The sequence below is a fragment of the Aquarana catesbeiana genome, linkage group LG08, assembly GCF_042186555.1.
Source record: "Aquarana catesbeiana isolate 2022-GZ linkage group LG08, ASM4218655v1, whole genome shotgun sequence".
Classification (NCBI taxonomy): domain Eukaryota; kingdom Metazoa; phylum Chordata; class Amphibia; order Anura; family Ranidae; genus Aquarana; species Aquarana catesbeiana.
This window is the reverse complement of record NC_133331.1, coordinates 291,575,756-291,603,107: the sequence shown is the minus strand read 5'-3', so window position 1 is coordinate 291,603,107 and position 27,352 is coordinate 291,575,756. Positions and strand designations below refer to the sequence as shown.

The 27,352-nt window shown below is 46.7% G+C and overlaps 1 protein-coding gene across 1 annotated transcript in view; it reads left to right on the top strand.

The window, feature by feature from the left end:
• The window catches only part of LOC141104959 (uncharacterized), a 664,134-nt gene that overhangs the window by 598,295 nt on the left and 38,487 nt on the right, over positions 1–27,352 (top strand). Inside the window, exons 10-11 of the mRNA XM_073594770.1 lie at positions 17,473–17,608; positions 18,345–19,521. Coding sequence (XP_073450871.1) covers positions 17,473–17,608; positions 18,345–19,521 — 1,313 coding nt within the window. The remainder of the gene's footprint in view (positions 1–17,472; positions 17,609–18,344; positions 19,522–27,352) is intronic.

Genomic DNA, 27,352 nt, shown 5'->3' with positions numbered 1-27,352 from the left:
TGTCTCATTAAAGGAGAATGTGTCACCCAAAAAATGCATTACATAGGGGACTTTTTTGTCCCCTATGTGATGAAAAGAAGGTTAATTTAAAAAGTTAAAAACAAAAATAAAGGTTCACCCAAGCACCTAAAATTCCCCAACAAAAATATTTTGAGCCTACTCCCATCCCCACATACATTCCCCCAAAGTCACCGACGTATGCCATAATATATCGGTGGCAGTAACAGGGTTAAGGGTGTTTGATGCCTCCAGAAGAAATGTTGATGTAGAATTGCCCCCTAAAACATTTTTTGAGCTAACCATCCCCACATATGAACATGAATGCAAGCATCGGGGGCGTCTACACACGAAAATGTTGATTAGCGATCTGTTATCGGCTTTAACAGACTGATCAGTGTACCATGTGACCGCTGTAACCAATCACAGCAGGTCACATGACAGTTGTAAACAATGGATGGCTTCCATTCATGCCATTCATTGTGTACATGAAAACAGTTGACACGTTTCAGCCTATAAGGCCTTAGTCATAAGACTAAGGCCTTATAGGTTGAAACGCGTTAACTGTTTCCATCTGCGTTTGTTCATTGTGGCTTTTCAATAAAATCAACAATTTTTTAAAGAGCAACAACAGGAGTGCGGATCATTTTTCCAACACTGTGATATTGTGGTGGACAGTCAGACACTAAGTGACACTTTTTTTGGGACCAGTGACACCAATACAGTGATCAGTGCTAAAAAAAATATGCACTGTCTCTGTACTAATGACACTGGCAGCGAAGGGGTTAACATCAGGGGCGATCAAAGGGTTATATGTGTCCCCTGGCAGTGCTTTCCTGTGGGGGGATGCTTTGACTGGGGGAAGACAGAGATTGGTGTTCCTGCTTAGCGGAAACACACGATCTCCATTTTCCCCTCTGACAGACCGTCATTCTGTCTCTCCTCAGAACGATCAGCCGGTCCCAGCGGACATCGCATCCACCGGACTCGCTGATTGGCTCCCGAATGTGTCCAAGCACAGCGGGAGCAGGTCACCAGACCCCGTGCACGAAATTATGTACAGGTACGTGATTTTGCGCAGGAGGGCCGCCCTGCCGCAGTATCTCTGCGGGGGGGGGGGGGGGACGAGGGACGGTCCAGAAGTGGTTAATTTCTTAATTGTGACAAAAAAAGACAACTTCAAAAGAACTCACCATACCTTTTGCCAAACACCTTGGACTGTCTACTTTCCAAAAAAGGGGGTCGTTTTGGGGGGTATTTGTACTATGCCATAGTTTGTGGATGTTATAACTTTCCTACAGAACAAATAATATACACTGATTTGGGTTATTTTCACCAAATAAATGGAGCAGAAAACACTTTGGCCAAAATTTACAAAGAAAGATTATTTATTTGCAAAATTTTATAACAGAAACGAAGAAAAACACTTTTTTTTTTTTTAATTTTCGGTCTTTTTTTTTTTTTTTAGCAAAAAATAAAACCTCACCAAGTGGTGATTAAATACCACCAATAGAAAGCTCTACTTGTGTGAAAAAAAAATGACAAAAATGTCAAATGTGTACAAGGTTACATGACTGTGCGATTGTCATTCAAAGTGTGAGAGCGCTGAAAGCTGAATATTGTCCTGGGCAGGAAGGGGGTGAAAGTGCCCGGTATTAACCTCCTCCCGCCCGCGCTATAGTCATATGACGGCTACAGCGCAGGCCTTAACTGCCGGGAGGCCGTCATATAAAGGCCTCCCAGGCATTAAACTGCCCGTGTGCCCGCCTGTAGGGGGCGCGCTGCGCGCTCTGTGATCTCCGAGTCTATGAGACTCGGGTGATCACAGATTGGAGTAAGGGGCCGGTCCCGACCCCTTACCACGTAATCAGCTGTCAGCCAATGACAGCTGATCACATGATGTAAACAAAAGTTAGGTGTCAGAGGGACATCGGTTCCTCACACAGAGAGCCATGGCTGCCTCAACTGTGCCACCTATTAGTACCCACCAGTGCCACCTACCAGTGCCCACAGTGCCACCTAACTTTGCCCAACAGTGCTACCTATCAATGCCCACCAGGGCTGCCAATCAATGCCCACCAGTGCCTCATCATCAGTGCCACCAATCAGTGCTGCCTATCAGTGTCACCTACCAGTGCCCATCAGTGCCACCCATCAGTGATCATCAGTGCCACTTATCAGTGCCGCCTATCAGTGTCACCTATCAGTGCCCTTTAGTGCCACCTCTCAGTGCCCATCAGTGCAGCCTATCAGTGTCTATCAGTACAACCTATCAGTGCCCAGTGCCACCTATCAGTGCCCATCAGTACAGCCAATCAGTGCAGCCTATCAGTGCCACCTATCAGTGACCATCAGTACCCATCAATGAAGGAGAAAAATTACCTGTTTCCAAAATGTTATAACAAACTATGAAACAGTTACTGTATTTATCGGCGTATAACACGCACTTTTTTCCCCTTAAAATCAGGGGAAAATCGTGTGTGCATGTTATACGCCGATCCCCCGCTGATTGTGAGCCTTTTGGTGGCCCTCGGCGGCTTTTGGCCGCTCTCGGCGGCTTTCGACTTTTCTCGGTGGCTTTTGGCCATTCTCGGCGGCTCTCGCAGTCCCGCGTGAGTCGCCGAAAGCCGAGTGCGTCCGAAAGCCACCGAGAACGGCTGAAAACCGCCGAGAGCGGATTTCTGCAAACAAAGGGCAAGGCTACAGATGGATACTGACAAGGCTGCAAAGGGGGACAAGATTACAGATGGACACTGACAAGGCTGCAAAGGGGGACAAGACTACAGATGGACACTGACAAGGCTACAGATGGACACTGATGAGGCTGCAGATGGAGACTGATGAGGCTGCATTGATGGGCATTTAAATGTAAGTTTTTTTCCTTAAACATCCCTCCTAAAAGTTTTTTTCCTTAAAATTCCCTTCTAAAATTGGGGTGCGTGTTATACGCCACCAAGTGTTATATGCCGAAAAAATGATAAAAATGGCATGTTAGGTACAGTGTTGTATGACCGCGCAATTGTCATTCAAAGTGTGACAGCGCTGAAAGCTGAAAATTGGCCTGGGCAGGAAGGGGGTGAGAGTGCCCGGTATTGAAGGGGTGAAAGACCAATACACTACCTCCGGACCGCCGCAGCACCAGACACCACAGCCTGTTCATAATCGGCAAATCGATATGCCCACCCACGAGCGCCAACAGAGTTCATGGTCACAAGACTCTCGGTACGCTCATTTATAGCTGAATATGTGTTATATGCATCTCGCACTAGCGGTGCCGGTAATTCTTAATGGAACCCCAAACGCAACTATCAGAGATGCGGCCAAAACTAAACGCGCGAGGCTCAGCGCCTGAAAAAAAAAAGGTGCAGGAGCTTCTTTGGCGCGTTTTGTCATGCGTAGGGCAGCCCAAGTGAGGGAACAAATGTGCGACAAATGTACAAAACTAAGCGCAGAAAAAACCCGCACATTAACGCAACATTTTCCATTTGCTTGCTTATCGCTTTATAACCGTAATGCCAGCAGACAAATTAGATACTGGCACCCCAAACGCAAATAGCAGACGCGTGGTATAAAAACCCGTAAGGCTCAATGCCCGGAAAAAGGTGCAGGAGCTTCACACGTAGGGCAGCCCAATTCAAGTAAATGGGCTGCCGTATACTGTCCCACGACACGTGTACCAAAGAAAAGCGCCCCCCCCCCCCCCCCCAAAAACCGCACATTAGCGCAAAACGAGGTTAGCGCTTTATAATCATAATGCCAGTAGACAAATTTGATATCATCTTACCTTTAAATATTCCGCTTGCAAGACCCTCACAATAGCGGCACACGTCTCCGGAATGATCCTCCCGAGCGATTGCGCCGATATTCCCGTGGAGAACTTCAGATCTTCTAAACTTCGGCCGGTCGCCAAAAACCGCAGCGTCGCGACCAGCCTCTGCTCCGCGCTAATTGCTTGCCGCATCAAGGTCTCTTTCTTCCTTATCAGCGGTTCCACCAGATTTAACAGCAGCTCGAAGGATTCCCCTGACATGCGCAGATAGTTGCGAAAGTCGTCGGGGTCGTTCTCTTTCAAGCTGTTCATCGGAGACGCCTGTGAAGATTTCTCCCGGTTCAGCGACAGATTTTTGCACCACACTCTGTGCTTTCTTTTCTTCCTCTTTTTTTTCTGCAAGGCCAGGACTCCGAGCATCACCATGGCCAACGTGGACTTGCTGTTCTCACTCATGCAAGCCATGGTTCCGATTGCGAAAGTGTTCTCCAAAAAGAGCGGTTAAATGTGCGCAGTCTAAAAGAAGAAACCTCTCGTATCCCGCAGAAAAAAACGTTGCAAATGAAAAACTGTGGATGTGCCTTCAAGAAATTCTGATACAGTGACTGGGGAAGGTGCTATCGAATGAACGTTTACATTTTCGTTTCGATTTTTCGATCAATTTTCTATTCAACCATGACCAGCTTTAGCCATACCCGAGCTTTGTATCTCAGTAGGCGTGTGTCCTCCTGGCTCCCGATCCAGGAGGACAACCCATCCGTTGATCTCCAGGACAAGAGCCGCTGATTTAGGGACCTTCCCGGCTCTACAATAAGTGAAGTCCACAGAGTTTTCCTTCATTGGCCTCCCGTCTCTGCCATGTCTCTGTCCCTTAGAAGAGCGATTCTCAAAACTCAGGAACTGAGAAAGCCCCTCAGGCTTCGTGTTCCCACCACTGCAGGCTCTGAAGACTAAAGGGATCTTCCTGGCCTTACAACGAGTGGAGTCCTCAGAGTCCTCCTTCACTGGCTTCCCGCCTCTGTGCCTCAGAGGATCTCCAGAGAGATTTCCGAAACTCAGGAACTGAGAGAGATTTTTCAGGCTTTATGTTCCCACCACTGCAGGCCCTGAAGACAAAATCCACAAATGAATGGACCTTCCTGGCTGTACAATGAGTGGAGTCCTTAGAGCTCTCCTTCACTGGTTCTTCGCCTCTGCCATGTCTCCGTCCTTCAGAAGATCTCCAGAGAGATTTCTCGAAACTCAGGAACTGAGAGAGCTCCTCAGGCTTCGTGTTCCCACCACTGCAGGCCCTGAAGACAAAAGCCACAAATGAAAGGACCTTCCTGGCTGTACAATGAGTGGAGTCCTTAGAGTTATCCTTCACTTGTTCCCCGGCTCTGCCATGTCTCCGTCCTTCAGAGTATCTTCAGAGAGATTTCCCGAAAATCAGGAACTGAGAGAGCTCCTCAGGCTTTGTGTTCCCATCACTACAGGCCCTGAAGACAAAAGCCACAAATGAAAGGACCTTCCTGGCTGTACAATGAGTGGAGTCCTTAGAGTTCTTCTTCACTTGTTCCCCGGCTCTGCCATGTCTCCGTCCTTCAGAGTATCTTCAGAGAGATTTCCCGAAAATCAGGAACTGAGAGAGCCCCTCAGGCTTTTTTTTCCCACCACTGCAGGCCCTGAAGACAAAAGCCACAGGATCCTGAGAGACCATGCACCTCTCAGGGGGTGTGGCTGGTTGCTCAGCAACATCCTTCACAAGCCCTCTTCCCTCCCCTCTCATGCCTGAACCTTTCAGGACTCTTTTAAGGCCTGTGGGAGGGACAAGAAGGCGGTCCTCTTGCTGTGACTGAGGGAAGAGAGGCTTGTGCTTTGGCCAGGCGCTGTCTGTAAATTTAAAGGGATAGCTATGTGGAGTCTGGAGCGTGCATTAACCCCTAACATCTGCTGGGACTTGTGGTCCCTTCATATAGAGTGCTGATAGGATCTGCTGGGACTTGAGGTTCCTTCGTATAGAGTGCTGATAGGATCTGCTGGGATTTGTATTGTGTATATGTGTTTTGCCAAAGTCTTCTGAGACTTGTAGTCTCCCCATAGATCTGCTGGGACTTGTGGTCCCTTCCTATTATGAGCTGCTAAGATCTGCTTGGATTTGTGGTTCCTTCCTATCGTGTACTACTAAGGTCAGCTGGGACTTGTTGTTACTTCATATAGAGTGCTGATAGGCTTTTCTGGGACTTGTGGTTCCTTCTTATTGTGCGCTGCTAAGGTCCACTGAGACTTGTAGTTCATATTGTGTTTTGCTAAGGTCTTCTGAGACTTGTAGTCGATGATGTGGCAACCCTACTCCCCAAGGATCTGCTGGGACTTGTGGTTCCTTCCTATTATGAGCTGCTAAGATCTGCTGGAACCTGTGGTTCCTATCTATTGTATGCTGTTAAGGTCTGCTGGGACTTGTGGTTCCTTCCCATCGTGTGCTGCTAAGGTCAGCTTGGACTTGTAGTTCTTTTTCATAGAGTGCTGATAGGATCTGCTGGGACTTGTGGTTCCTTCTTAGTGTGTGCTGCTAAGGTCCGTTGAGACTTGTAGTTCATATTGTGTTTTGCTAAGGTCTTCTAAAACTTGCAGTCTCTCCGAAGATCTGCTGGGACTTGTGGTTCCTTCCTATTATGCGTTGCCAAAGTCTGCTGGGACCTGTGGTTCCCTCAAATAGAGTGCTGATAGGATCTGCTGGGACTTGTGCTTCCTTCATATAGAATGCTTCTAGGATTGGCTGGGACTTGTGGTTCCTTCTTAGTGTGTGCTGCTAAGGTCCGCTGAGACTTGTAGTTTATATTGTGTTTTGCTAAGGTCTTCTGAGACTTGTAGTCTCTCCGAAGATCTGCTGGGACTTGTGGTTCCTTCCTATTATGAGCTGCTAAGATCTGCTGGGACCTGTGGTTCCTATCTATTGTATGCTGTTAAGGTCTGCTGGGACTTGTGGTTCCTTCCTATCGTGTGCTGCTAAGGTCAGCTGGGACTTGTGGTTCCTTTATATAGAGTGCTGATAGGATCTGCTGGGACTTGTAGTTCCTTCCTATCGTGTGCTACTAAGGCCTGCTGAGACTTGTAGTTCATATTGTGTTTTGCTAAGGTCTTCTGAGACTTGTAGTCTCCCCGTAGATCTGCTGGGACTTGTGGTTACTTCCTATTATGAGTTGCCAATGTCTGCTGGGACCTGTGGTTCCTTCAAATAGAGTGCTGATAGGATCTGCTGGGACTTGTGGTTCCTTCAAATAGAGTGCTGCTAGGATCTGCTGGGACTTGTGGTTCCTTCTTAGTGTGTGCTGCCAAGGTCCTCTCATACTTGTATTTCATATTGTGTTTTGCTAAGTTATTCTGAGACTGGTAGTCTCCCCATAGATCTGCTGGGACTTGTAGTTAATTCCCACTATGCGCTGCTAAGGTCTGCTGGGACTTGTGGTTCCTTCTTATCATGTGCTACTAAGATCTGCTTGGATTTGTGTTTCCTTCCTATTGTGTGCTGCTAAGGTCAACTGGAGCTTGTGATTCCTATCATGTTCTGGTAAGGTCTGCAGGGACTTGTAGTCCATCTCTTACTGGTCCTACCCTTTGCTGTACCTCAGATTGTTGTTGGGTGTCCCCTGATGTTCAGTGGTAACAGGCCTACAGCAGTGGCATGAGTAAGTAAACATGGCAGGTAGAAGGATGTCCTCATGGCGGCCAGGAGCGTTCATGGGGACCAGACAAAGTAATGGTGGCAGCATCTGAGATTTTTTTTAAAGACCTGAGGTGGTGAAAGGAGAAGCTAAGTATGCAGCAAAGAACAAAAAACATCTGAAATGGTGCCAAGATCCCCCACAAATGTATTCAGCAAAATCTGCCTAAGGGGCTGGGTAGCTGCTGCTGGTCCAGGAAGGATTTGATTGCAAAAAATATCAGCCGGTCAACGGTATCTGTGGACAGACGCACTCTTTTGTCTATCACAAAGCTTCCCAAAGCACTGAATGCACGTTCAGAGGGCATGCCAGTTGCATACTGGGAAAGCTCTTGCCAGTGGTAAATCCTCGTGACCCAGTAGTCGAGGGGGGTCATCCATTTGGAGGGGCTCTTTATCCATTCTTTAATTGGCCACCGTGTGAAGCAGACCTTGCCGATAGGTGATTGCAGCAGACCAGCCCTGGGCCGCTCAGGTGTTCTCCTTTCCACTACTCCTCCCTTCATCAACAGGAGGCTCAATGTCACCTGCAGAAGTGTAAGAGAGGTTCCTCCATAGTACATTCTCCAGATGTTTCATAGTGTGCTCCCTCTGCGAGGGCAGGATGGGCTCTGCAACTTTTCCCTTGAAACGCGGATCAAGGAGAGTTGCCAGCCAGTAATGGTCCCTCACCTTAATGCCACCAATCCTAGGGTCCTTTCGTAGGCGCTGGAGCATAACGGGGCCTATGTGTGGCAAATTAGTGGAGGCGAAGCAACCTGAGTCCTTGGGGTTGCTAGGGATGACATTGTCCTGCGCTGCCTCCCCACAGCCACATACAACTCCGGGGAAACTAGGAGGCACATCACCCACCCCTGCAGGACTGGCCTATGTTATCTTCAGCCTCAAAGCCCCCACAGCAAACAAAATCCTCTTCCCCTTCTCCTGTGCTTGCTGTTGCCTCACATGGAAGGTGTCTGCATAGAGCAGTCCCTGAGATGAAAGAAGGTCCTCCTGTTCCTCCCACTGCTTAGCCTTGAGTGCCCTGTCCACAATTCCACAGTGTATGCTCCAGCAGGAACACGACTGGTACAGTGTCACGATTCAGCATTCTTGTGGCCTCCTCAAAGGGTGACACTACAGTGCATGTGTCCTGTGACAGTAGCCACTGGCATGGGGGAAAGGAGCCCAGCTTCTCTGAGCCTGTCGGTGTGCCATGCTCACACAGGTACTCGGTGATGGCCCTTTGCTGCATGTGTAGTCTGCACCCAGGGGTGCTGTTAGAAATCATGGGGCTCCTTACAGCCTACCTAACAGGGCCCCCTCCCAGCCTGGGTGGATGTGTGGGTGCAAGTGTATGATCCCGAACATGGCTGCATGAACAAACTACTCATTCACATAGCCTGAGTACCCTTGTTAATGAGTCTTTAATTATGTTTTTTTTTTTTAATTTTCATATTTTTTTTACAATATTATCAGCCCTGGGGGGGATGGGGGGCTTTGATGAACTACAGATCCCTTATTTCTCACTTTCGAGATAGAGAAAGTGATTGAGGACACAAATCCCCAATCCTTTTTTCTGCAGCTTCAGCTGCTACAGAATGAATGAACAGGAAGCACTCAATACAGAGGCTCCCTGTTTATTCATAAACCAAAGCATAGTAAACACGAGGGGGGGGACGCGGAGATCAAAGCTGCAGATGATGGGGATCCTGGACAGGAGAGGGGATGATCGAAGCAGCGGAAGGGAGGGCCATTTCCTGAAACCAATCCCCCTGTGGCTCCCCCTGCAGCACCTGATAGTCTGTGTGTGTGTGTGTGTGGGGGGGGGGGGGGGGGGTAGGAGAAGCCAGCTGTGCTGCAGGGAGGGAGAACTGCCTGCAGCATAAAGCTGCCTGGGCCCCCCGTTCAACTGATGGGACTTGAGCCCCATACAGGAGGGACAGTGCTACCCCTTTATCAGCAGCCCTGCCTGTATCATAGCAAAGGTAATTCCCACCTGTTGGTATTTGGCAGGTGGAATTCCTGGTGAACTTCACCCAGTCAAACACCGGCGTAGATAGAACCACCTGAACTGGTTACAAACTCTTCTTAAATGCTTCAGAAGATCTTGCAACCCTGGGTACCCATCCAGGAACCACTACACCACCAGATTGACGACATGTTACAGGCAAGGCATGTGTGTCAACTTTCCCTGCCGGAGGGTGGACAGCAGGTTGCTGCCATTATCACACACCACCATTCCTGGCACAAGTTCCTGTGAGGATAATCACCTCTGAGAGTGACCCTGCAGAGCTGAAAGAATCTTTATCCCAGTATGGCTCCTGTCCCTTAGGTAAACCAACTGTCGTACTGCTCTCCTCCTGTGAGCTCTCTCCTGACCCATTGGATTCCTGGGAATTTTCTTTATTCAGGTCCCCCAGCTAAGCCTAGCTTGCACCCTCTTTGTCTTTTGCTGGCTCTTTCCCTGGCTTCAACAGGGGTCTCCTCCTGGCTGGACCATTGTAATGCTTCCTTGAAGCAGCATGCTGCAGACTACTCTTGCTGCTCAGGCTCAAACTATTTATGGACTCTTCCCCCACCTTCTGGGCACACCTCCCAAGGGTTGGTGGAAGTCACATAAATATTCAGGCTGTGGCCTCTGCCCTCCCACCCACTATGTTCTGGAAAACTCTAGATAGTTCTGGAATACAGAGGAAAGTAGCAGAGCAGCAGCCTGTAAAACTCTGAGCAGCTCTAACCAATCAACTCTTGTTCCACTGATTACAGTGGAACCAAACTAAATTTACCTGACAATCCTACCTAAATCCAGGAGGGTGCTACACATAGGCTATAGAACACTTAAAGAGGACCTGTGGTTCAGAGGACAACTCAGGAAAAGAGGGCATTGATTAGGAGGAGAAGGAGCAAAGGACAGCTCTGGCACCATCGCCACCAGCTGTAAGGATAGAAGGCGGTTGAACAAGCTCCAGCATTGAGCCCCATAATGCATCCTTTCTGGCTGCCAGCAGAGTCACCCACTGGGCCATCAGTGATACCTAGCATCCCAGCTTGTACTTGATGGACCACGTGTCTGTAGTCATGTGCACCTTGCTGCTGACCATGTTGTACAACAACATGGAAACCTTGCCTTCCATGTGCTGTGAAGCTTGTGTTGGAGACTGCGCTGGACTGACTGGATTGGTCACTGGTCCTGAGTGGGTATTCCTGCAGGTAAAAAGGAAGGAATGACTTCCATTGGGTAGTGCCCAGTGATGGATGGTGGCAATAGGCCCTTTCAGGGATTGGGCTGCTGCCTTTTCTGTGCGACCTTAAGGTCGTTTCAGCATGCAGACGTGGATAAAAAGAAAGCAGTGCATGGATCGTGTCTGAATGTCCGAAATGAGGAATGTTCAATCCCACTTTTCTGTTCATCTCTAGTAGACAACTAGGAGTTAGGATCACCGTAGACCAGTGTTTCTCAACTCCAGTCCTCAAGGCGCAGGTCACGTTTTCAGGCTTTCCATTATTTTCCACAGGTGAGTTGATCAGTTTCACTTACCTCAGTAATTACCACAGCCGTTTCATCTGAGGGAAATCCTGAAAACATGACCTGTTCGGGGTGCCTTGAGGACTGGAGTTGAGAAACACTGTCGTAGACCCAAACCCATCGCTGATCTATACTCTTCCGTGGTCTTGCACCCCTGTTGCTGCTGCCTCTCCAGCTGCACCATATCTGAAGCCATGCCATCTCAGCTACTCAGATACTGTAGTTTCATCACTCGGGAGATGTCCCCCTCCTCACTGTATCCAACATCGGATGTCAGGTCGGTAGGGGCAGCCATAGTTGGAATGGCTCCCAGCCATTCCAACTATGGCTGCCCTACCGACCTGAGAACGTCCAATGACGAAACGCGAAGGCATGGCCACACACTCACGTAATTTCCAGCAAGGAAGTAGGGAGCCTGGAGCGCAGGTGGAACGCAGGCCGCGTACCGGCTTCCTATAGGCTTTGCTGTCTTTTCTCTGTAGTACTTTTCTTTGTTATTTTGTCCCACTACATGGGAATATTCTGTTTTTAAATAATAAATTATTTTTGAATACTACACCATGGGAGCTTTATTTCTCCCATAAGGACTTACCTTGGGAATCTGCTGTTCATAACATTTTGATACGGGCACTGGAGGATCGATTTGGATGATTTGAGCTGGTGGAGTGAGCTGCAGAGGCTTGACGGGCCACGGATGGATTGCTGACATCACTCACGGATAACCATACATGCCTATCACCCCTGCAGGGGTAACAGGAGCTGGTGAGTGAGGACCCGAAAGGGGGAGCACACAAATCACCTGGATTGTTGAGCACAAGAGTCACCAAGAATTTTTTGATTGACTTTGATCACTTTGAATATTTTTTAATTTATATATTTTTATTTTTAGTTTATTATATTTTTTCTGCATTTTTTTGGAATTTTTCACATTGAGTTTTGGACTTCACAGCACTTGTATATATAATATCTGATTTGGCTTTTATGGACATCACGGTTATATATAATTAATTTTACATTTTTTATATATTTATTTTTGATAACTTTTTACTTTTATATACACATATATATGAATTTTCTTGTATTCATATATCTTTTGAGTAGATAAGTCTGGGATATCCATATTGATTTATATATTTTATATAGCACTATCAATTAGGTAAGGGGGCACACCACTTTTTTTCACATTAGGGGGATTGTTCCCATCAACATTTTCTGTTTATCCCTATATTGATAGATATTAGGGTAGCGCCACACACCCCATGTTTTTCATTATCATTATTGCTAGTTCCCTTAGGGAGCTGATTAGGGGAGGCTGCAACCCTTTAATATCCTGAGCTCGGAGACACCATTATTCCAAACCCAATGCTGATCTCTACTCTTCTGTGGTCTTGCACCCCTGTTGCTGCTGCCTCTCCCGCTGCACCATATCTGAAGCCATGCCATCTCAGCTACTCAGATACTGAAGTTTCATCACTCGGGAGATGTCCCCCTCCTCACTGTCTCCAACATCAGTTGTCAGGTCGGTAGGGGCAGCCATAGTTGGAATGGCTCCCAGCAGGAACCTTGAAGTTCCACCTTCACATATGGGTTCTGTTTCTGTGCGCTGCAAACACAACTATCTTGTGCTGCCATGCTGGGGTTCATGTTCTCTTGGTTACCCCCCCCCCCCCTTTGAAGGACCTCCCACTCCAATGCCAGGCTAATCCTTCACCATCACATCCTGGGGTTAAGGAACCATTTCTACTCTTTCCTTTCTGCTGGGGTTCATTGCCTCCATGTACTAGATTCGAGGCATGTTAAAAAAGGAGGGTTGATTCCCCATCCTATCTCTACTGGGGTATGGCTCCTCCACCTGATCTGCCTGGCTTAAAGTTGCAACCTCATCCCTTTAAACCCGAACACCTTTGATTTACACAGGTTCTGAGGCTAATTAAATACAGATAAGGCACCAAGTGAGTTTAATTATCACCTTAATCAGCCACAGAACCTTTGTAATTAATATGTGTTCGGGTTTAAAGGGATGAGGTGGTGGCAACCATAGCCTGGCTCCTCTGCTGCAGTTGAGATGGACAGCTTGCTGCTGGGTACATCTGATGAGGAAAGTGAGGGAATTACCAATGTCACCCATTCTAACAGCGACTGAGTCTTCCTTGGATGAATGGGGACATCACAGGGCTTGCAAAGCCACATGGTTCACACTAAAAGACGTTTAACGGGGCTGCAGTTCCTCTGCCCTCCACAAGATGGTGATCTCACTTCTACCCAGATAAGACGTCTCTATGGAAGACAGGAAGTGATGTCAGGTACAGACAGGAAGTTCCAGGTGAGAGGTGAGTCGGGAAGAAGTACAGAGGAGACATTGCTGGAAGTGGCAGTAGAGGAGGTAATAAGATCTTATTTTCTATTTACACCCAGTAACCCCCCCCCCCCGTCATGTCCGTCCTCTTCCTCCATAGCAGATAAAATGTTATTTCCTTAATCAAAATCATATCTCCCAACTGTCCCGCATTTCGAGGGACTGTCCCTGATTTGGAGCAATGTCCCTCTGTCCCTCTTTCCCTCTCATTTGTCCCTCATTTTGGTCTGATCTATATAGTTGTATATAAAATGCACTTTTTATCTTTCAAAAAGTGTTTCCCAGAGTTAAACCTTTCATCCAATTTCTAAATTGCTGCATTCGTAAATTTTTAAAAGCCAATATAAAGGAATAGTAGTGGTGGTAAAAAAAAAAGTCCCCTGTGGATTTAATTAACCTTTTTTTTTGGTTAAGTCTCCTTTAACCGCTTCAGATCCGCGCTATTGCCAAATGACGGCAACAGTGTGGATCTACATTGCCTGGACGACGTCTGTTGACGTCGTCCCGTGCACGAGCGGCCTGCGCGCCCCCTGCAGGGCGCGCGCGGCGCGCTCGGTGATCAGCGAGTCTATGACACTCGCCTGATCACAGATCAGAGTAAGGGGTCGGTCCCGACCCCATACCACATGATCAGCTGTCAGCCAATGACAGCTGATCATGTGATGTAAACAGATCCGGTAATCGGCTATTTTTTCTCCTCGTGCTGACAGCGTGAGGAGGAAAAAAAAAACCGATCACCGGCGGCCGTGAGAGGGACATCAGTCCCGATCACGGCGATCATCTGTACCCCCTGCCAGTGACACCTAAGAAAAGGGAGCAGTGCCGCCTACCAGTGCCCACCAGCGTCACCCATCAGTGCCAACAGTGCCACACATCAGTGCCACAACAGTGCTGCACATCAGTGCCACCTACCAGTGCCGCTCATCAGTGCCGCCCATCAGTGCCACAACAGTGCTGCACATCAGTGCCACCCATCAGTGCCCATCAGTGACGCTCATCAGTGCCTCCCATCAGTGCCCATCAGTGACGCTCATCAGTGCCCCCCATCAGTGAGGCTTATCAGTGCCCCCATCAGTGGTACCTATCAGTGCCCATCAGTGCCACCTATCCATGCCACCCATCCGTGCCGCCCAATAGTGGCCATCAGTGCCGCCTTATCTGTGCCCATCAGTGCTGCCTTAACTGTGCCTATCAGTGCCGCCTTAACTGTGCCTATCCGTGCCCATCAGTGCAGGCTATCAGTGCCCACCAGTGCCGCCTCATCAGCGCATATCAATGAAGGAGAAAAATTACCTGTTTGCAAAATTTTATAACAAACTATGAAACATGTTTTTTTTTTTTTTTTTTTTCAAAATTTTGTTTGTTTTTTTTTGTTTGTTTAGCAAAAAATAAAAATCCCAGCTGTGATCAAATACCACCAAAAGAAATCTCTATTTGTGGGAAAAAAATGATAAAAATCTCCTATGTGTACAGTGTTGTATGACCACGTATTTGTCATTCAAAGTGTGTCAGCGCTGAAAGCTGAAAATTGGTCTGGGCAGGAGGGGGGTTTAAGTGCTCAGTAAGCAAGTGGTTAAGGGGGTGTGGCAGGGGGCGTGTCCTATGCCTACATACATTTCCTAGTAGGTGCCCCTCATTCCCATCTCCAAATGTTGGGAGGTATGTCAAAATGTATAAAAAATAAAATACATATGTGTTCAAATCCAAAGAAGAGATTCTCCACAGCTCACAATGTAGGGTTGCCACCTCATCCCTTTAAACCTGAACACATATGAATTACAGGGGTTCTGTGGCTGATTAAGGTGGTAATTAAATTCACTTTGTGCCTCATCTGCATTAAATTATCCTCAAAACCCGTGTAATTCATATGTGTTCAGGTTTAAAGGGATGAGGTGGCAACCCTGTCACAATGGCTTCTCTACTACCCTCCAAAACCCAAACCATTACACAATTCAAAATTAAGCAAAAATACTTCAGAGATTAAACAGAAAGTGTAATTTCTGATCAGGGAGGTAGGACAAAATATATAACAGGTTTTCCAAGGGCAAGAAACATGACAAACACCAATCTACATGTGCCAATTCTCACTGGGGGGCAACACGACTATTAACCTCTTATATCCCCATCCTAATATTGTACAACCAATACAGTCCAGATAATTCTCTTCTATCTGTCTACAGGGAAACCCACATAGATCACCTGACCACCCCAATGACGATGGAGGAGGACCGAAGTCACATGACTGAGAAGATACTAAACCTCACCCTGGAGATCATCTACCTGCTGACCGGAGAGGTGAGGAGGATTCTGGGAGGTCACATGACATCACTCTTATCTCTATTAATAAAACACAGACCTGACCGGAGAGGTGAGGAGGATTCTGGGAGATCACATGACATCACTCTTATCTCTATTAATAAAACACAGACCTGACCGGAGAGGTGAGGAGGATTCTGGGAGGTCACATGACATCACTCTTATCTCTATTAATAAAACACAGACCTGACCGGAGAGGTGAGGAGGATTCTGGGAGGTCACATGACATCACTCTTATCTCTATTAATAAAACACAGACCTGACCGGAGAGGTGAGGAGGATTCTGGGAGGTCACATGACATCACTCTTATCTCTATTAATAAAACACAGACCTGACTGGAGAGGTGAGGAGGATTCTGGGAATGTATATATTGATAATGTTTATTTTGTTCTTCTACTCAGGATTATGAAATAGTAAAAAAGACATCTCGTGAGCCATTAAAACACAACAGCTCTCCCGATAAGTCGTCCCCCACCACAGTGGCCCCACTGGACTCCTTGAGACTCAATAAAAATAATGATCAGAAGATTCTAGAAGTCACCAAGAAGATGATGGAGCTGCTGACAGGAGAGGTGAGGAGGATTCTGGGAATTCTGGGACATTATCCAGTAACAGACAAGGGATGTGTCTGGATGGTGACTGTATCATTGTGTGTGTCAGGTTCCTATAAGGTGTCAGGATGTCACTGTCTATTTCTCCATGGAGGAGTGGGAGTATTTAGAAGGACACAAGGATTTCTACAAGGACGTCATGATGGACAATCAGCCGCCCCTCACATCACCGGGTAAGAAGAGACTTTATTGTAAAGGAGAGAGCAGTACGGAGGGTCCACCTAGATCCCCCCATCATCTGATAAACATTATTTCTATGTGTTTATCAGATGATGGGGGATCTAGGTGGACCCTCCGTACTGCTCTCTCCTTTACAATAAAGTCTCCTCTTACCCGGTGATGTGAGGGGCGGCTGACTGTCCATCATGACGTCCTTGTAGAGATCCTATAATGGGAACCCACCAGAGAGATGTCCCCGTCCTCTGTATTCCTGGGATTCCACACAGGAAGATCACACCATCCCCCACCATCATCAGGTAGATGATTTATTGGTAGTTATGATTACAAGCTTTTTTGCTACAATGAATTTATTATTATATATTTTAGAGTGAAAACCTTGAGATTTATAATATTGATATCAAAGAAGAGTATAAAGAGGAGGATGACGATTATGGGGTGATGGAGGAGTTTTCAGAAGAACCCAAGGATGTGATGGAGGCACCTACTAGCAGGAACCCACCAGAGAGATGTCCCCGTCCTCTGTATTGCCGGAATTCCACACAGGAATGTCACACCATCCCTCACCATCATCAAGTAGATGATTATCAACTATTGGTAGTTATGATTTACACACAAGCTTGTTTCTTATAATAAATGTTTTAATTTTATGCTTAGAGTGGAAACCTCTGGGATTATAATACTGTTGTTAAAGAAGAGTATAAAGAGGAAGATGAGGAGTATGATGTAATGAAGGAACTTTTTGAAGGACACCAGGATCTCTTTAAGGATGGTATGGTGGAACTACCTAATAACAGGAACTCACCAGAGAGATGTCCCCGTCCTCTGTATTCCCGGGATTCCACACAGGATGATCACACCATCCCTCACCATCATCAGGTAGGTGGAGTTGAGGGTCGGGAACATAAAGTGATTGAACACTCTGACATGTGGAGATGATGTGTGGACTCTACAAGATGATATTTTCTATGTGATCTCACATCATAAATACTTCTATGTTACAGATGTTATTTTCTGCCATTCTGTTGGTTTAGGGTGAAGATCTGATGAACATAAAAGTTGAGGGTGAAGTAGAAGAGACGTATCTGAGGGATGATCAGCAATATACGGAGGAGGCTGGAATGACGAGGACATTCATAGAGGAGGACACTCCTACAGAGATCAGCACAGGTGACCCATCATATATTCTTCTCTTATCTCTGCTCTGTTACTGCACACTGATTGGTCCAGAGTAGGGTGTGAGCTGAGTGATATCAGCCAATAATAGGTTGATAATGGTCCCCTCCCTGTACTGATACCCGTCCTGGGGTTCAGCTGGCAGTATTAGGTTGTGTGTCACTCCTAGTTACAGTAGCACAGATATGATAACACAGATTGAGCCTTTCTTAGGTTGGTTCCTCTTCTTCCAGCAGACTTATAGCTAAATGTTAACATAAAATGTATTAATAAAAATATAAATTACAATAACTACAAAGAGGGAAAAAAAGGACTTAAACACTTACCCATTCAGCGTAAAATACTGCTCCAAGCTCCCTCTGGTGCTGCATATCACCAGATGCCTAGGCCTATGGTCACTTGTTCTATGGTAAAGGGTCTTCAAGTAAAGACTTTGACCCTCTTGTCTATCAGAGATCACATGACCCAGTGCCCAGGCTTATGGTTGTGTAAAGAACATGGACCTCCCAGTCCCCATTGGTTCCTGCTCTTCTGACAAGGCTGTGTAAATGTAGAAGTGATCTGGGAGGAGGACCAAAGGCCCTTTGACTGAAGAGGGGGGAGAGTCCCAGCTGGTTGGGACCTCCACAGAGAACATCTCCTCACTCATATCTACCTGATCCAGATGGAATGTTGATGGAAGTGAACTAACCCTCTCATGTCTATTGATGATGTTTTTATATTTTTCCAGGACACGCCATGGAGAAACCCTCAAAGGATCGTCTCACTTTATCTCCAGGTTGTAAAATAGAAGATGAGGACATCACAGGAGATTGTGGAGGAGAAAAGACAATGAGCTCCACTATGGATGGTGGACTTCACAGTGTGGATAGACCATGGAATCCCTCTGACTCTGAGCAACCTCGTACTGTGAGGGATGGTGAGGGGATTCAGGGGGAGAAGGAAAGTTTCTGTCCTGAATGTGGGGAAAGTTTTAGCTCTGCATTTAGTCTTATTACACATCGGAGATCTCACATGGAGGAAAAACCTAATTTCTGTTCTGAGTGTGGGAAATGTTTTCCCAATAAATCAGAACTGGACAGACATCAGAGATCTCACACAGGAGAGAAGCCGTATTCCTGTACTGAGTGCTGGAAATTTTTTTCACAGAAGGCCCATCTACTTACACATCAGAAACTGCACACTGGTGAAAAGCCGTATTCCTGCCACGAGTGTGGGAAATATTTTTTAGCTAAGGCCAATTTTTTGAGACATCAAAAATATCACATGGGGGAGAAGCCGCACTTTTGTTCTGAGTGCGGGAAATGTTTCCTTTCTAAATCAGCCCTGGCTAGACATTACAGCTCTCACACGGGGGAGAAGCCGTATTCTTGTTCTGAGTGCAGGAAATTTTTTTCAAGCAGGAGCCATCTATCTAGACATCAGAAACTGCACACTGGTGAAAAGCCGTATTCCTGCTATGAGTGCGGGAAATGTTTTTCAGAGAAGGATCATTTTTTGAGGCATCAGAGATCTCACACGGGGGAGAAGCCGTATTCCTGCCCTGAGTGCGGGAAATGTTTTGCCAATAAATCAGAACTGACCAGACATTATAGATCTCACACAGGAGAGAAGCCGTATTCTTGTCCTGAGTGTGGGAAAATTTTCTCACAGAGGACCCATCTATCCACACATCAGAGATCGCACACTGGTGAAAAGCCGTATTCCTGCCATGAGTGTGGGAAATGTTTTACAAATAAGGCCACTCTTTTGAGACATCAGAGATCCTGCATGGGGGAGAAGCCGTATTCCTGCCCTGAGTGCAAAAAATGCTATGCCCAGAAATCAGATCTTGTTAAACATCAAAGATCTCACACAGGTGAAAAGCCGTATTCCTGTCCTGAGTGCGGGAAATGTTTTTCCCAGAAGTCCCATCTTTACAGACACCAGAGAACCCATGCAACCTTCGAGGTGAATTAGTGTCCTGAGTGCGGGAAATGTCTTCCATATGGATCATATTTTCTCGTACATCAGAGATCTCACACTGGGAAGAAGCACACCTTGATCTACACCTCAGAAAGCACGTGGCTGGGCGTCCTCTGATCTTTATCATGGAAGAAACACTTTATAAGGAAATCAGAGATCACCGAAGACTTCAAAGTTCTGTCTGACCTCCTCTGCTAGGAGAGAGAGAAGGAGGGGGGGGTCACCGCTGGTTGGGTCCCTCTAGGAGAGAGAAGGAGGGGGTGTCACTGCTGGTTGGGTCCCTCTAGGAGAGAGAAGGAGGGGGTGTCACTGCTGGTTGGGTCCCTCTAGGAGAGAGAAGGAGGGGGTGTCACTGCTGGTTGGGTCCCTCTAGTAGAGAGAAGGAGGAGGTGTCACTGCTGGTTGGGTCCCTCTAGTAGAGAGAAGAAGGGGGTGTCACTGCTGGTTGGGTCCCTCTAGGAGAGAGAAGGAGGGGGTGTCACTGCTGGTTGGGTCCCTCTAGGAGAGAGAAGGAGGGGGTGTCACTGCTGGTTGGGTCCCTCTAGGAGAGAGAAGGAGGGGGTGTCACTGCTGGTTGGGTCCCGCTAGGAGAGAGAAGGAGGGGGTGTCACTGCTGGTTGGGTCCCTCTAGGAGAGAGAAGGAGGAGGTGTCACTGCTGGTTGGGTCCCTCTAGGAGAGAGAAGGAGGAGGTGTCACTGCTGGTTGGGTCCCTCTAGGAGAGAGAAGGAGAGGGTGTCACTGCTGGTTGGGTCCCTCTAGGAGAGAGAAGGAGGGGGTGTCACTGCTGGTTGGATCCCTCTAGGAGAGAGAAGGAGGGGGTGTCACTGCTGGTTGGGTCCCTCTAGCAGTGTAGTCTGATCTTCAGCAGAAGCTTCAATGGAAGACGTCATGGTGAGAGCGGAGCTAGATATTGCTTGTGGAAGAAGAGAAGGGGAGATCAGACTCCATGACAGGACTGACAATTTTGGTGCAGTAGTTAGCAACTTGCGGAAGAATCTTAATTTGCTTGGAGAGAGCCACCTGCTGGGAGAAAGTGGGAAATATGATATTAACTGATGTAAAATTTTATATGAAAGTGATAACATTTTTTAATTTGAAACAAATGAAGATTAAAAGTTTCCATGCTTAAACTCATGATATTCTTTGTAAGTTGATTGATAAAAGTCTGCCTTCAGATTTGTATGATGAAATACCCTTTTGTTTTTCTTTATTCCTTCTTCTAAAACTTCAAGTATGGCCCATCCTGTAGGATTTAGTCTTATTCTTGTGTCTTAGTAGTTTGGTTTTACCGGCTTGTACTTGTTGGAACAGCCGACTCTCCCCCTTCTCATAAATCTCAGGATGTCTGTAGTAGGCTCCAATGATAAGTCCATCAGTTCATAGACCCATCTATCATTCCACCCATAATTCCTCCTCCGCACCACCACCACCTCCAACCACAAGATCATCTTTGTTCCTCACTTTCACATCACATCTAACATAGAGAAACCCTCCTCCATCTTTTCTATGTCCTGTGTCCCTCTAAACAAGAGGATCAGCATGAATACAAAAAGCCCAGTCTTGTGAGTAGTCAAGCCGTGTTTCTGGAACACCAACTACATTCTCATTCCCATCTATCATTTCACCCACAATTTATCCTCTGCACCATCACAACCTCCAACCACAAGTTCATCTTTCTTCCTCACTTTCACATCACATCTTACATAGAAAACCTCCCACCCTCCGTCTTTCCCTTGTCCGTCTAACCAAGAGCATCAGCATGAATATAAACAGCCCAGTGTTGTGAGGGGTCAACCCATGTTTCTGGAACACCAACTACGTTCTCATCACTGAAACCACTAACATCTCCCATTCTGCTCGACAGGTTGCTGGATTCTGTGTATTGATATTCATTATTATCTTGCAACATCATTTTTTTTAAAACTTTATTTATGATTGAGGAAGTTCACTGGTTTATCCTGCTAGTGGTAATATGCAAAAACTCTACCCTCTTTAGAACAGGCTCCTTACAAATTATCCTGTTACCTTTACAAATTGAGCAGCATGAAAAGCTATTGATGTTGGACAGACTCTAACCCTTGATCAATCCTCTCTGGAGGTGTCTACTCTGTGAGGAGGTCTTGCCTACTGAAGGGGCCATGGGTCATATGGACCAGTCTGTTCTGATGGCTGGGTCAAAGTTTAGGATTCCCAACATCAGTGTATCATCCCGATCATAGAAAGTACAAACACTGCATGACTGCCATGGGGTAGAATCTGACCCTAGGGCATTCTGTACTACCAGGACTTGCCATTGTATATCTGCACGTAGCTCACAATGTGTACTATCACAAGGGGTAATACCAATTTCCCTGTGACTAGTTGGGTTTTACTGGAGAAGAAACAGGCAGGGATGGTCTTCTGTGCAAAATATCGGTGCTGGCTGTCCATTTCCTCAAAATAATTTTCTCAAAATAATGCTGAATGGGTACCTGCCACTGTGGTGTAGCATAGGCCACAAACAAAGGGTGCATTAGAGCCCAGGGGGAAAAAAATGGCTGCTATGTACCCTTAAGAATGTAAGTAGGTTAAATGCTTGTTAGTCCCAACAAATACCTTCTTCTCGCCTCCAACACTCCTCACTTCCAGCACTCAAACCCTCCCCCTGCCTTTCAGCACCCCAACCCTCCTCCTCACCTCCAGCACCCCAACCCTTCTCCTAGCCACCAGCACTCCAATGCTCCTCCTCACTTTAAGCACTGCAATGCTCTTCCATCACTCCAACCCTACTTCTAACTTCCAGAACCCCAACCATCCTCCTCAGCACCACAACTCTCCTCCTCACTTCCAGCACTCCAACGCTTCTCCTCACTGCCAGCACTCCTATGCTCCTCCTCACTTCCAGCACTCCAACCCTCCTCCTCACTTCCAGAACCTCAACCCTCCTCCTCACCTCCAGCACTCCAACTCTGCTCCTCACTGCCAGCACTCCAACGCTCCTCCTCACTTCCAGCACTCCAATGCTCCTCCTCACTTCCAGCACCTCAACCGTCCTAACCTCCGGACTCCAATGCTCCTCCTCACTTCAAGCACTCCAACCTCATCTGAGTCTTACTTGGATGAATGGGCACACATGGCTTGTAAAACCACATGGGAAGGTTTTCATCAAGGTAAATAGGTTTTTCCAAGCAAATTTTTCCTAAGCAGCACCACATAGTGAAAATTTAGAGAACAATTATAACTCTGTAATCATGTTTGCTTCAAGATCTTTATATTGTAACGTGCTGAGCAAACTGTTAGTGCTATATAAATTCTGTATAATATTACACATTCATGCCTAATGCCCCGTACACACGATCGGAAATTCCGCCAGCAAAAGTCCGATGTGAGCTTTTGGTCGGAAATTCCGATTGTGTGTATGCTCCATCGAACATTTGCTGTCAGACTTTCCTCCAACAAATGTTTGATAGCAGGTTCTCAAATTTTCCGCAAACAAAACTTTTTTGTCGGAAAGTCTGATCATGTGTACACGAGTCCGTCGCACAAAAGTTCACGCATGCTCAGAGTCAAGCAGAAGGAGCCGCACTGGCTATTGAACTTCCTTTTTCTCGGCTCGTCGTACGTCTTGTACATTACCGCGTTCGTAATTGTCGGCCAACATTTGTGTGACCGTGTGTATGCAAGACAAGTTGGAGCCAACAACCTTCGAACAAAAATCCACAGTTTTGTTGGCAGAAAGTCCAATCGTGTGTACATTACAGAGGAGGTCTTTTGCTAGAATTATTGCTCTCACTCTGATGATCGGGGCGATATCTCACACGTGTGATTTGAACACCTTTTACATATGTGGGCATGACTTACGTAGGCGTTTCCTTTGCTGCGCGAGCACGCAGGGGCGGGGGCGCTTTAAATTTTTTTTTAAATTCATTTATTTATTTATTTATTTTACATTGTCCCTTTAAAAAAAAAAAACAAAAAAATTCTGATCACTTTTATTGCTGTCACAAGGAATGTAAACATCCCATGTGACAGTAATAGGCGGTGACAGGTCCTTTTTATGGAGAGATCTGAGGTCTATAATGAATGTAAACATCCCATGTGACAGTAATAGGTGGTGACAGGTCCTCTTTATGGAGAGATCTGGGGTCTATAATGAATGTAAACATCCCATGTGACAGTAATAGGAGGTGACAGGTCCTCTTTATGGAGAGATCTGGGGTCTATAATGAATCTAAACATCCCATGTGACAGTAATAGGCGGTGACAGGTCCTTTTTATGGAGGGATCTGGGGTCTATAATAAATGTAAACATCCCATGTGACAGGTCCTCTTTATGGAGGGATCTGGGGTCTATAATGAATGTAAACATCCCATGTGACAGTAATAGGAGGTGCCAGGTCCTCTTTATGGAGAGATCCGGGGTCTATAATGAATGTAAACATCCCATGTGACAGTAATAGGAGGTGACAGGTCCTCTTTATGGGGAGATCAGGGGTCTATAATGAATGTAAACATCCCATGTGACAGTAATAGGAGGTGACAGGTCCTCTTTATAGAGGGATCGGGGGGCTAAAAGTCCCCAAATCCCTCCTTTGCACTTAAAAGTATTCAGATTGCCAAAAACTGTGATTCTAAATACTGTTTTTTTTTTTTTTTTTTTAAATCGGCGCCATTGGAAGCCGAGTAACCCGGAAGCGACGTTGAGACGTCGCTTCCGTGTTTTTACATAGGAGACTTGATCAAAGGCATTTCCGGCTTCGTTCCAGTCTCAACCTAGCCGGCGGACGTCGTCCCCTCCCGCTCCTTTAGGATAACAGTTGACTGGCTTTTAGCCACATCGTTTGTGATCACTAAAGAGCCACCCGATGTCGCTAAAAAAACGGTACCGGGGTGATGCCTGCAGCTGCAGGTATCACCCCGGTTTAACCCCTTCAAGCCACGAACGCAAATTTGAATGCGGCCGGCGCTAAGGGTTTAAAGATCAAAGGAGCTACAATCTCACTGCTCATCCCAATCAGTAATCTATTTCTCTCCCCCTTGGTGGGAGTGGAGATGACCCCATCTATAAGGATATACAGTACATACACACACAGCACAAGGCCGTGTTCACACTACGAGACATTTCTTTGCAGTTCCTCTGAGCTCCACAAGGTGGTGATCTCACTTTTTCCCAGACAGGAAGTCTCTATGGAAGACAGGAAGTGATGTCATATAAATATGAAGTTCCGGGTGAGAGGTGAGTTGGGAGGAAGTAGAGAGGAGACATTGCTGGAAGTGGTAGCAGAGGAGGTAATAAGATCTTATTTTCTATTTACACCCAGTAACCCCCCCCCGTCATGTTTCGTCCTCTTCCTCCATAGTCACTGTGACGTCTTTTATCTCCAGCAGATGATGATACACACATATATAGTGTGGGAACCTAGATTTACACAATTAAAGAAAGATCCTATTGATCGTTTCTGTTATGCAGATCTAAAACTAAGCAAAAATAGTGATAAAATAGAAAGTGTGACTTCTAATCAGGGAAGTAGGACAAAATATAACAGGTTTACTAGGGGCAAGGAACACAACAAACTCCAGTCTACGTGTGCCCGCTGGGGGGCAATTAACCTCTTACAGTATATCCCCATCCTAATATTGTACAACCAATACAGTCCAGATAATTCTCCTCTCAGGTCACCCGAGGCCAGGTGACAGATGCGCACTGTTGGCTGACTGCTGCGGATGGAGCTCTGGGTGGTTCAGGAAAGCAGGTCCACTGGAGCACTGACGCGGATCACACTGGGAGCTAGAGCATAGGATTCCCCAGGGCACGGAGTCCAGGAGCCGGCAAGTTTTTACCAGAGCCTCTGATGGTGAGAATGGCCTTCGCTGAAGCTGACTCCAGGTTGTGGGCCCCCCCGGGGTCTCCCAGCTCACGGCTGGCTACTGGTGGATAGACAGGAAGCAGCAGTCCAGGACAACAAGGGATAGTCAGAGGACAAGCCAAGGGTCGGGTCAACGAGCAGACAGGGAAGGTCAGGAGAACACGCCAAAGGTCGGGGGGATCAAGAGGACAGGGATAGTCAAGAGAACAAGCCAAGGTCGGTATATGGAATCAGATGTAGAGCACACAGCAGGAACCTCACAGAAAGCCAAACACACTAATATTGATTGGCAAAGCAGGCTTGTAGTGCACGGTGTTAAATAGCGTTTCCTGTTAGAGGTTGGGGTGGAGCCATGCTGAGGGAAGATTACTTAAGCGCACAGATGAAAGGTGCGCTGTCTCTAAGGTGAACACAAGCAGAGAGGTCAGCAGACAGACAGGGCCTGACACATTACTGCAGATTCATGACACCTCCACTATCCATCTACAGAGAAACCCGCATAGATCACATGACGGCACCAATGAGGATGGAGGAGGACCGGAGTCACATGACTGAGAGGATACTAAACCTCACCCTGGAGATCATCTACCTGCTGACCGGAGAGGTGAGGAGGATTCTGGGAGGTCACATGACATCACTCTTATCTCTATTAATAAAACACAGACCTGACCGGAGAGGTGAGGAGGATTCTGGGAGGTCACATGACATCACTCTTATCTCTATTAATAAAACACAGACCTGACCGGAGAGGTGAGGAGGATTCTGGGATTCTAACATGATATTCCTATTGGTTCTTCAATACAGAGATTTCCTCTTGTGAAGTCAGGAGATCATATGACCATCACAGTGCCTCCATGTGACTCCCTAAAACCTGAGAGACACAACATGGAGAAGATTCTAGAAGTCACCAAGAAGATGATGGAGCTGCTGACAGGAGAGGTGAGCGGTGCCGGGAATTCTGGGACATTATCCAGTAACAGACAAGGGATGTGTCTGGATGGTGACTGTATCATTGTGTGTGTCAGGTTCCTATAAGGTGTCAGGATGTCACTGTCTATTTCTCCATGGAGGAGTGGGAGTATTTAGAAGGACACAAGGATCTCTACAAGGACGTCATGATGGACAATCAGCCGCCCCTCACATCACCGGGTAAGAGAAGACTTTTTTTTAAAGGAGAGAGCAGTACGGAGGCTCCACCTAGATCCCCCATCATCTGATAAACACATAGAAACAATGTATTCAGTCAGTGTGTGTGTTTCCTACAGATGGATCCAGTAATAGGAACCCACCAGAGAGATGTCCCCGTCCTCTGTATTCCCGGAATTCCACACAGGAAGGTCACACAATCCCTCACCATCATCAGGTAGATGAGGAACAATTATTGGTAGTTATGTTTTTTTACTCAAGATTATTTGTTACATAATTTTTTTTACATTTTTTAAATATATTTAGAATGGAAACCTCAGGGATTATAATGTTATTATTAAAGAAGAGTTTAAAGAGGATAAGGAGGAGCATGGTGTAATGGAGTTTTCAGAAGGACACGCTGAACTCTATAAGGACGCAATGAAGGAGCCAACTGAGAGATGTCCCTGTCCTCTGTATTCCCTTGAATCCACACAGGAAGGTCACACCATCCCTCACCATCATCAGGTAGGTGGAGTTGAGGGTCGGGAACATAAAGTGATTGGACATGCTGACATGGGGAGACGATGTGTGGACTCTACAAGATGCACATTGGCACCAATGACAAAGTCAGAGGCAGATGGAGTGTCCTAAAGAACGATTTTAGGGACTTGGGAGCTAAATTGAGGAAAAGGACCTCCAAGGTAGTATTCTCAGGAATATTACCGGTACATCGAGCCACATCAGAAAGGCAGAGGGAGATTAGGGAAGCAAACAAGTGGCTGAAGAGCTGGTGTAGTA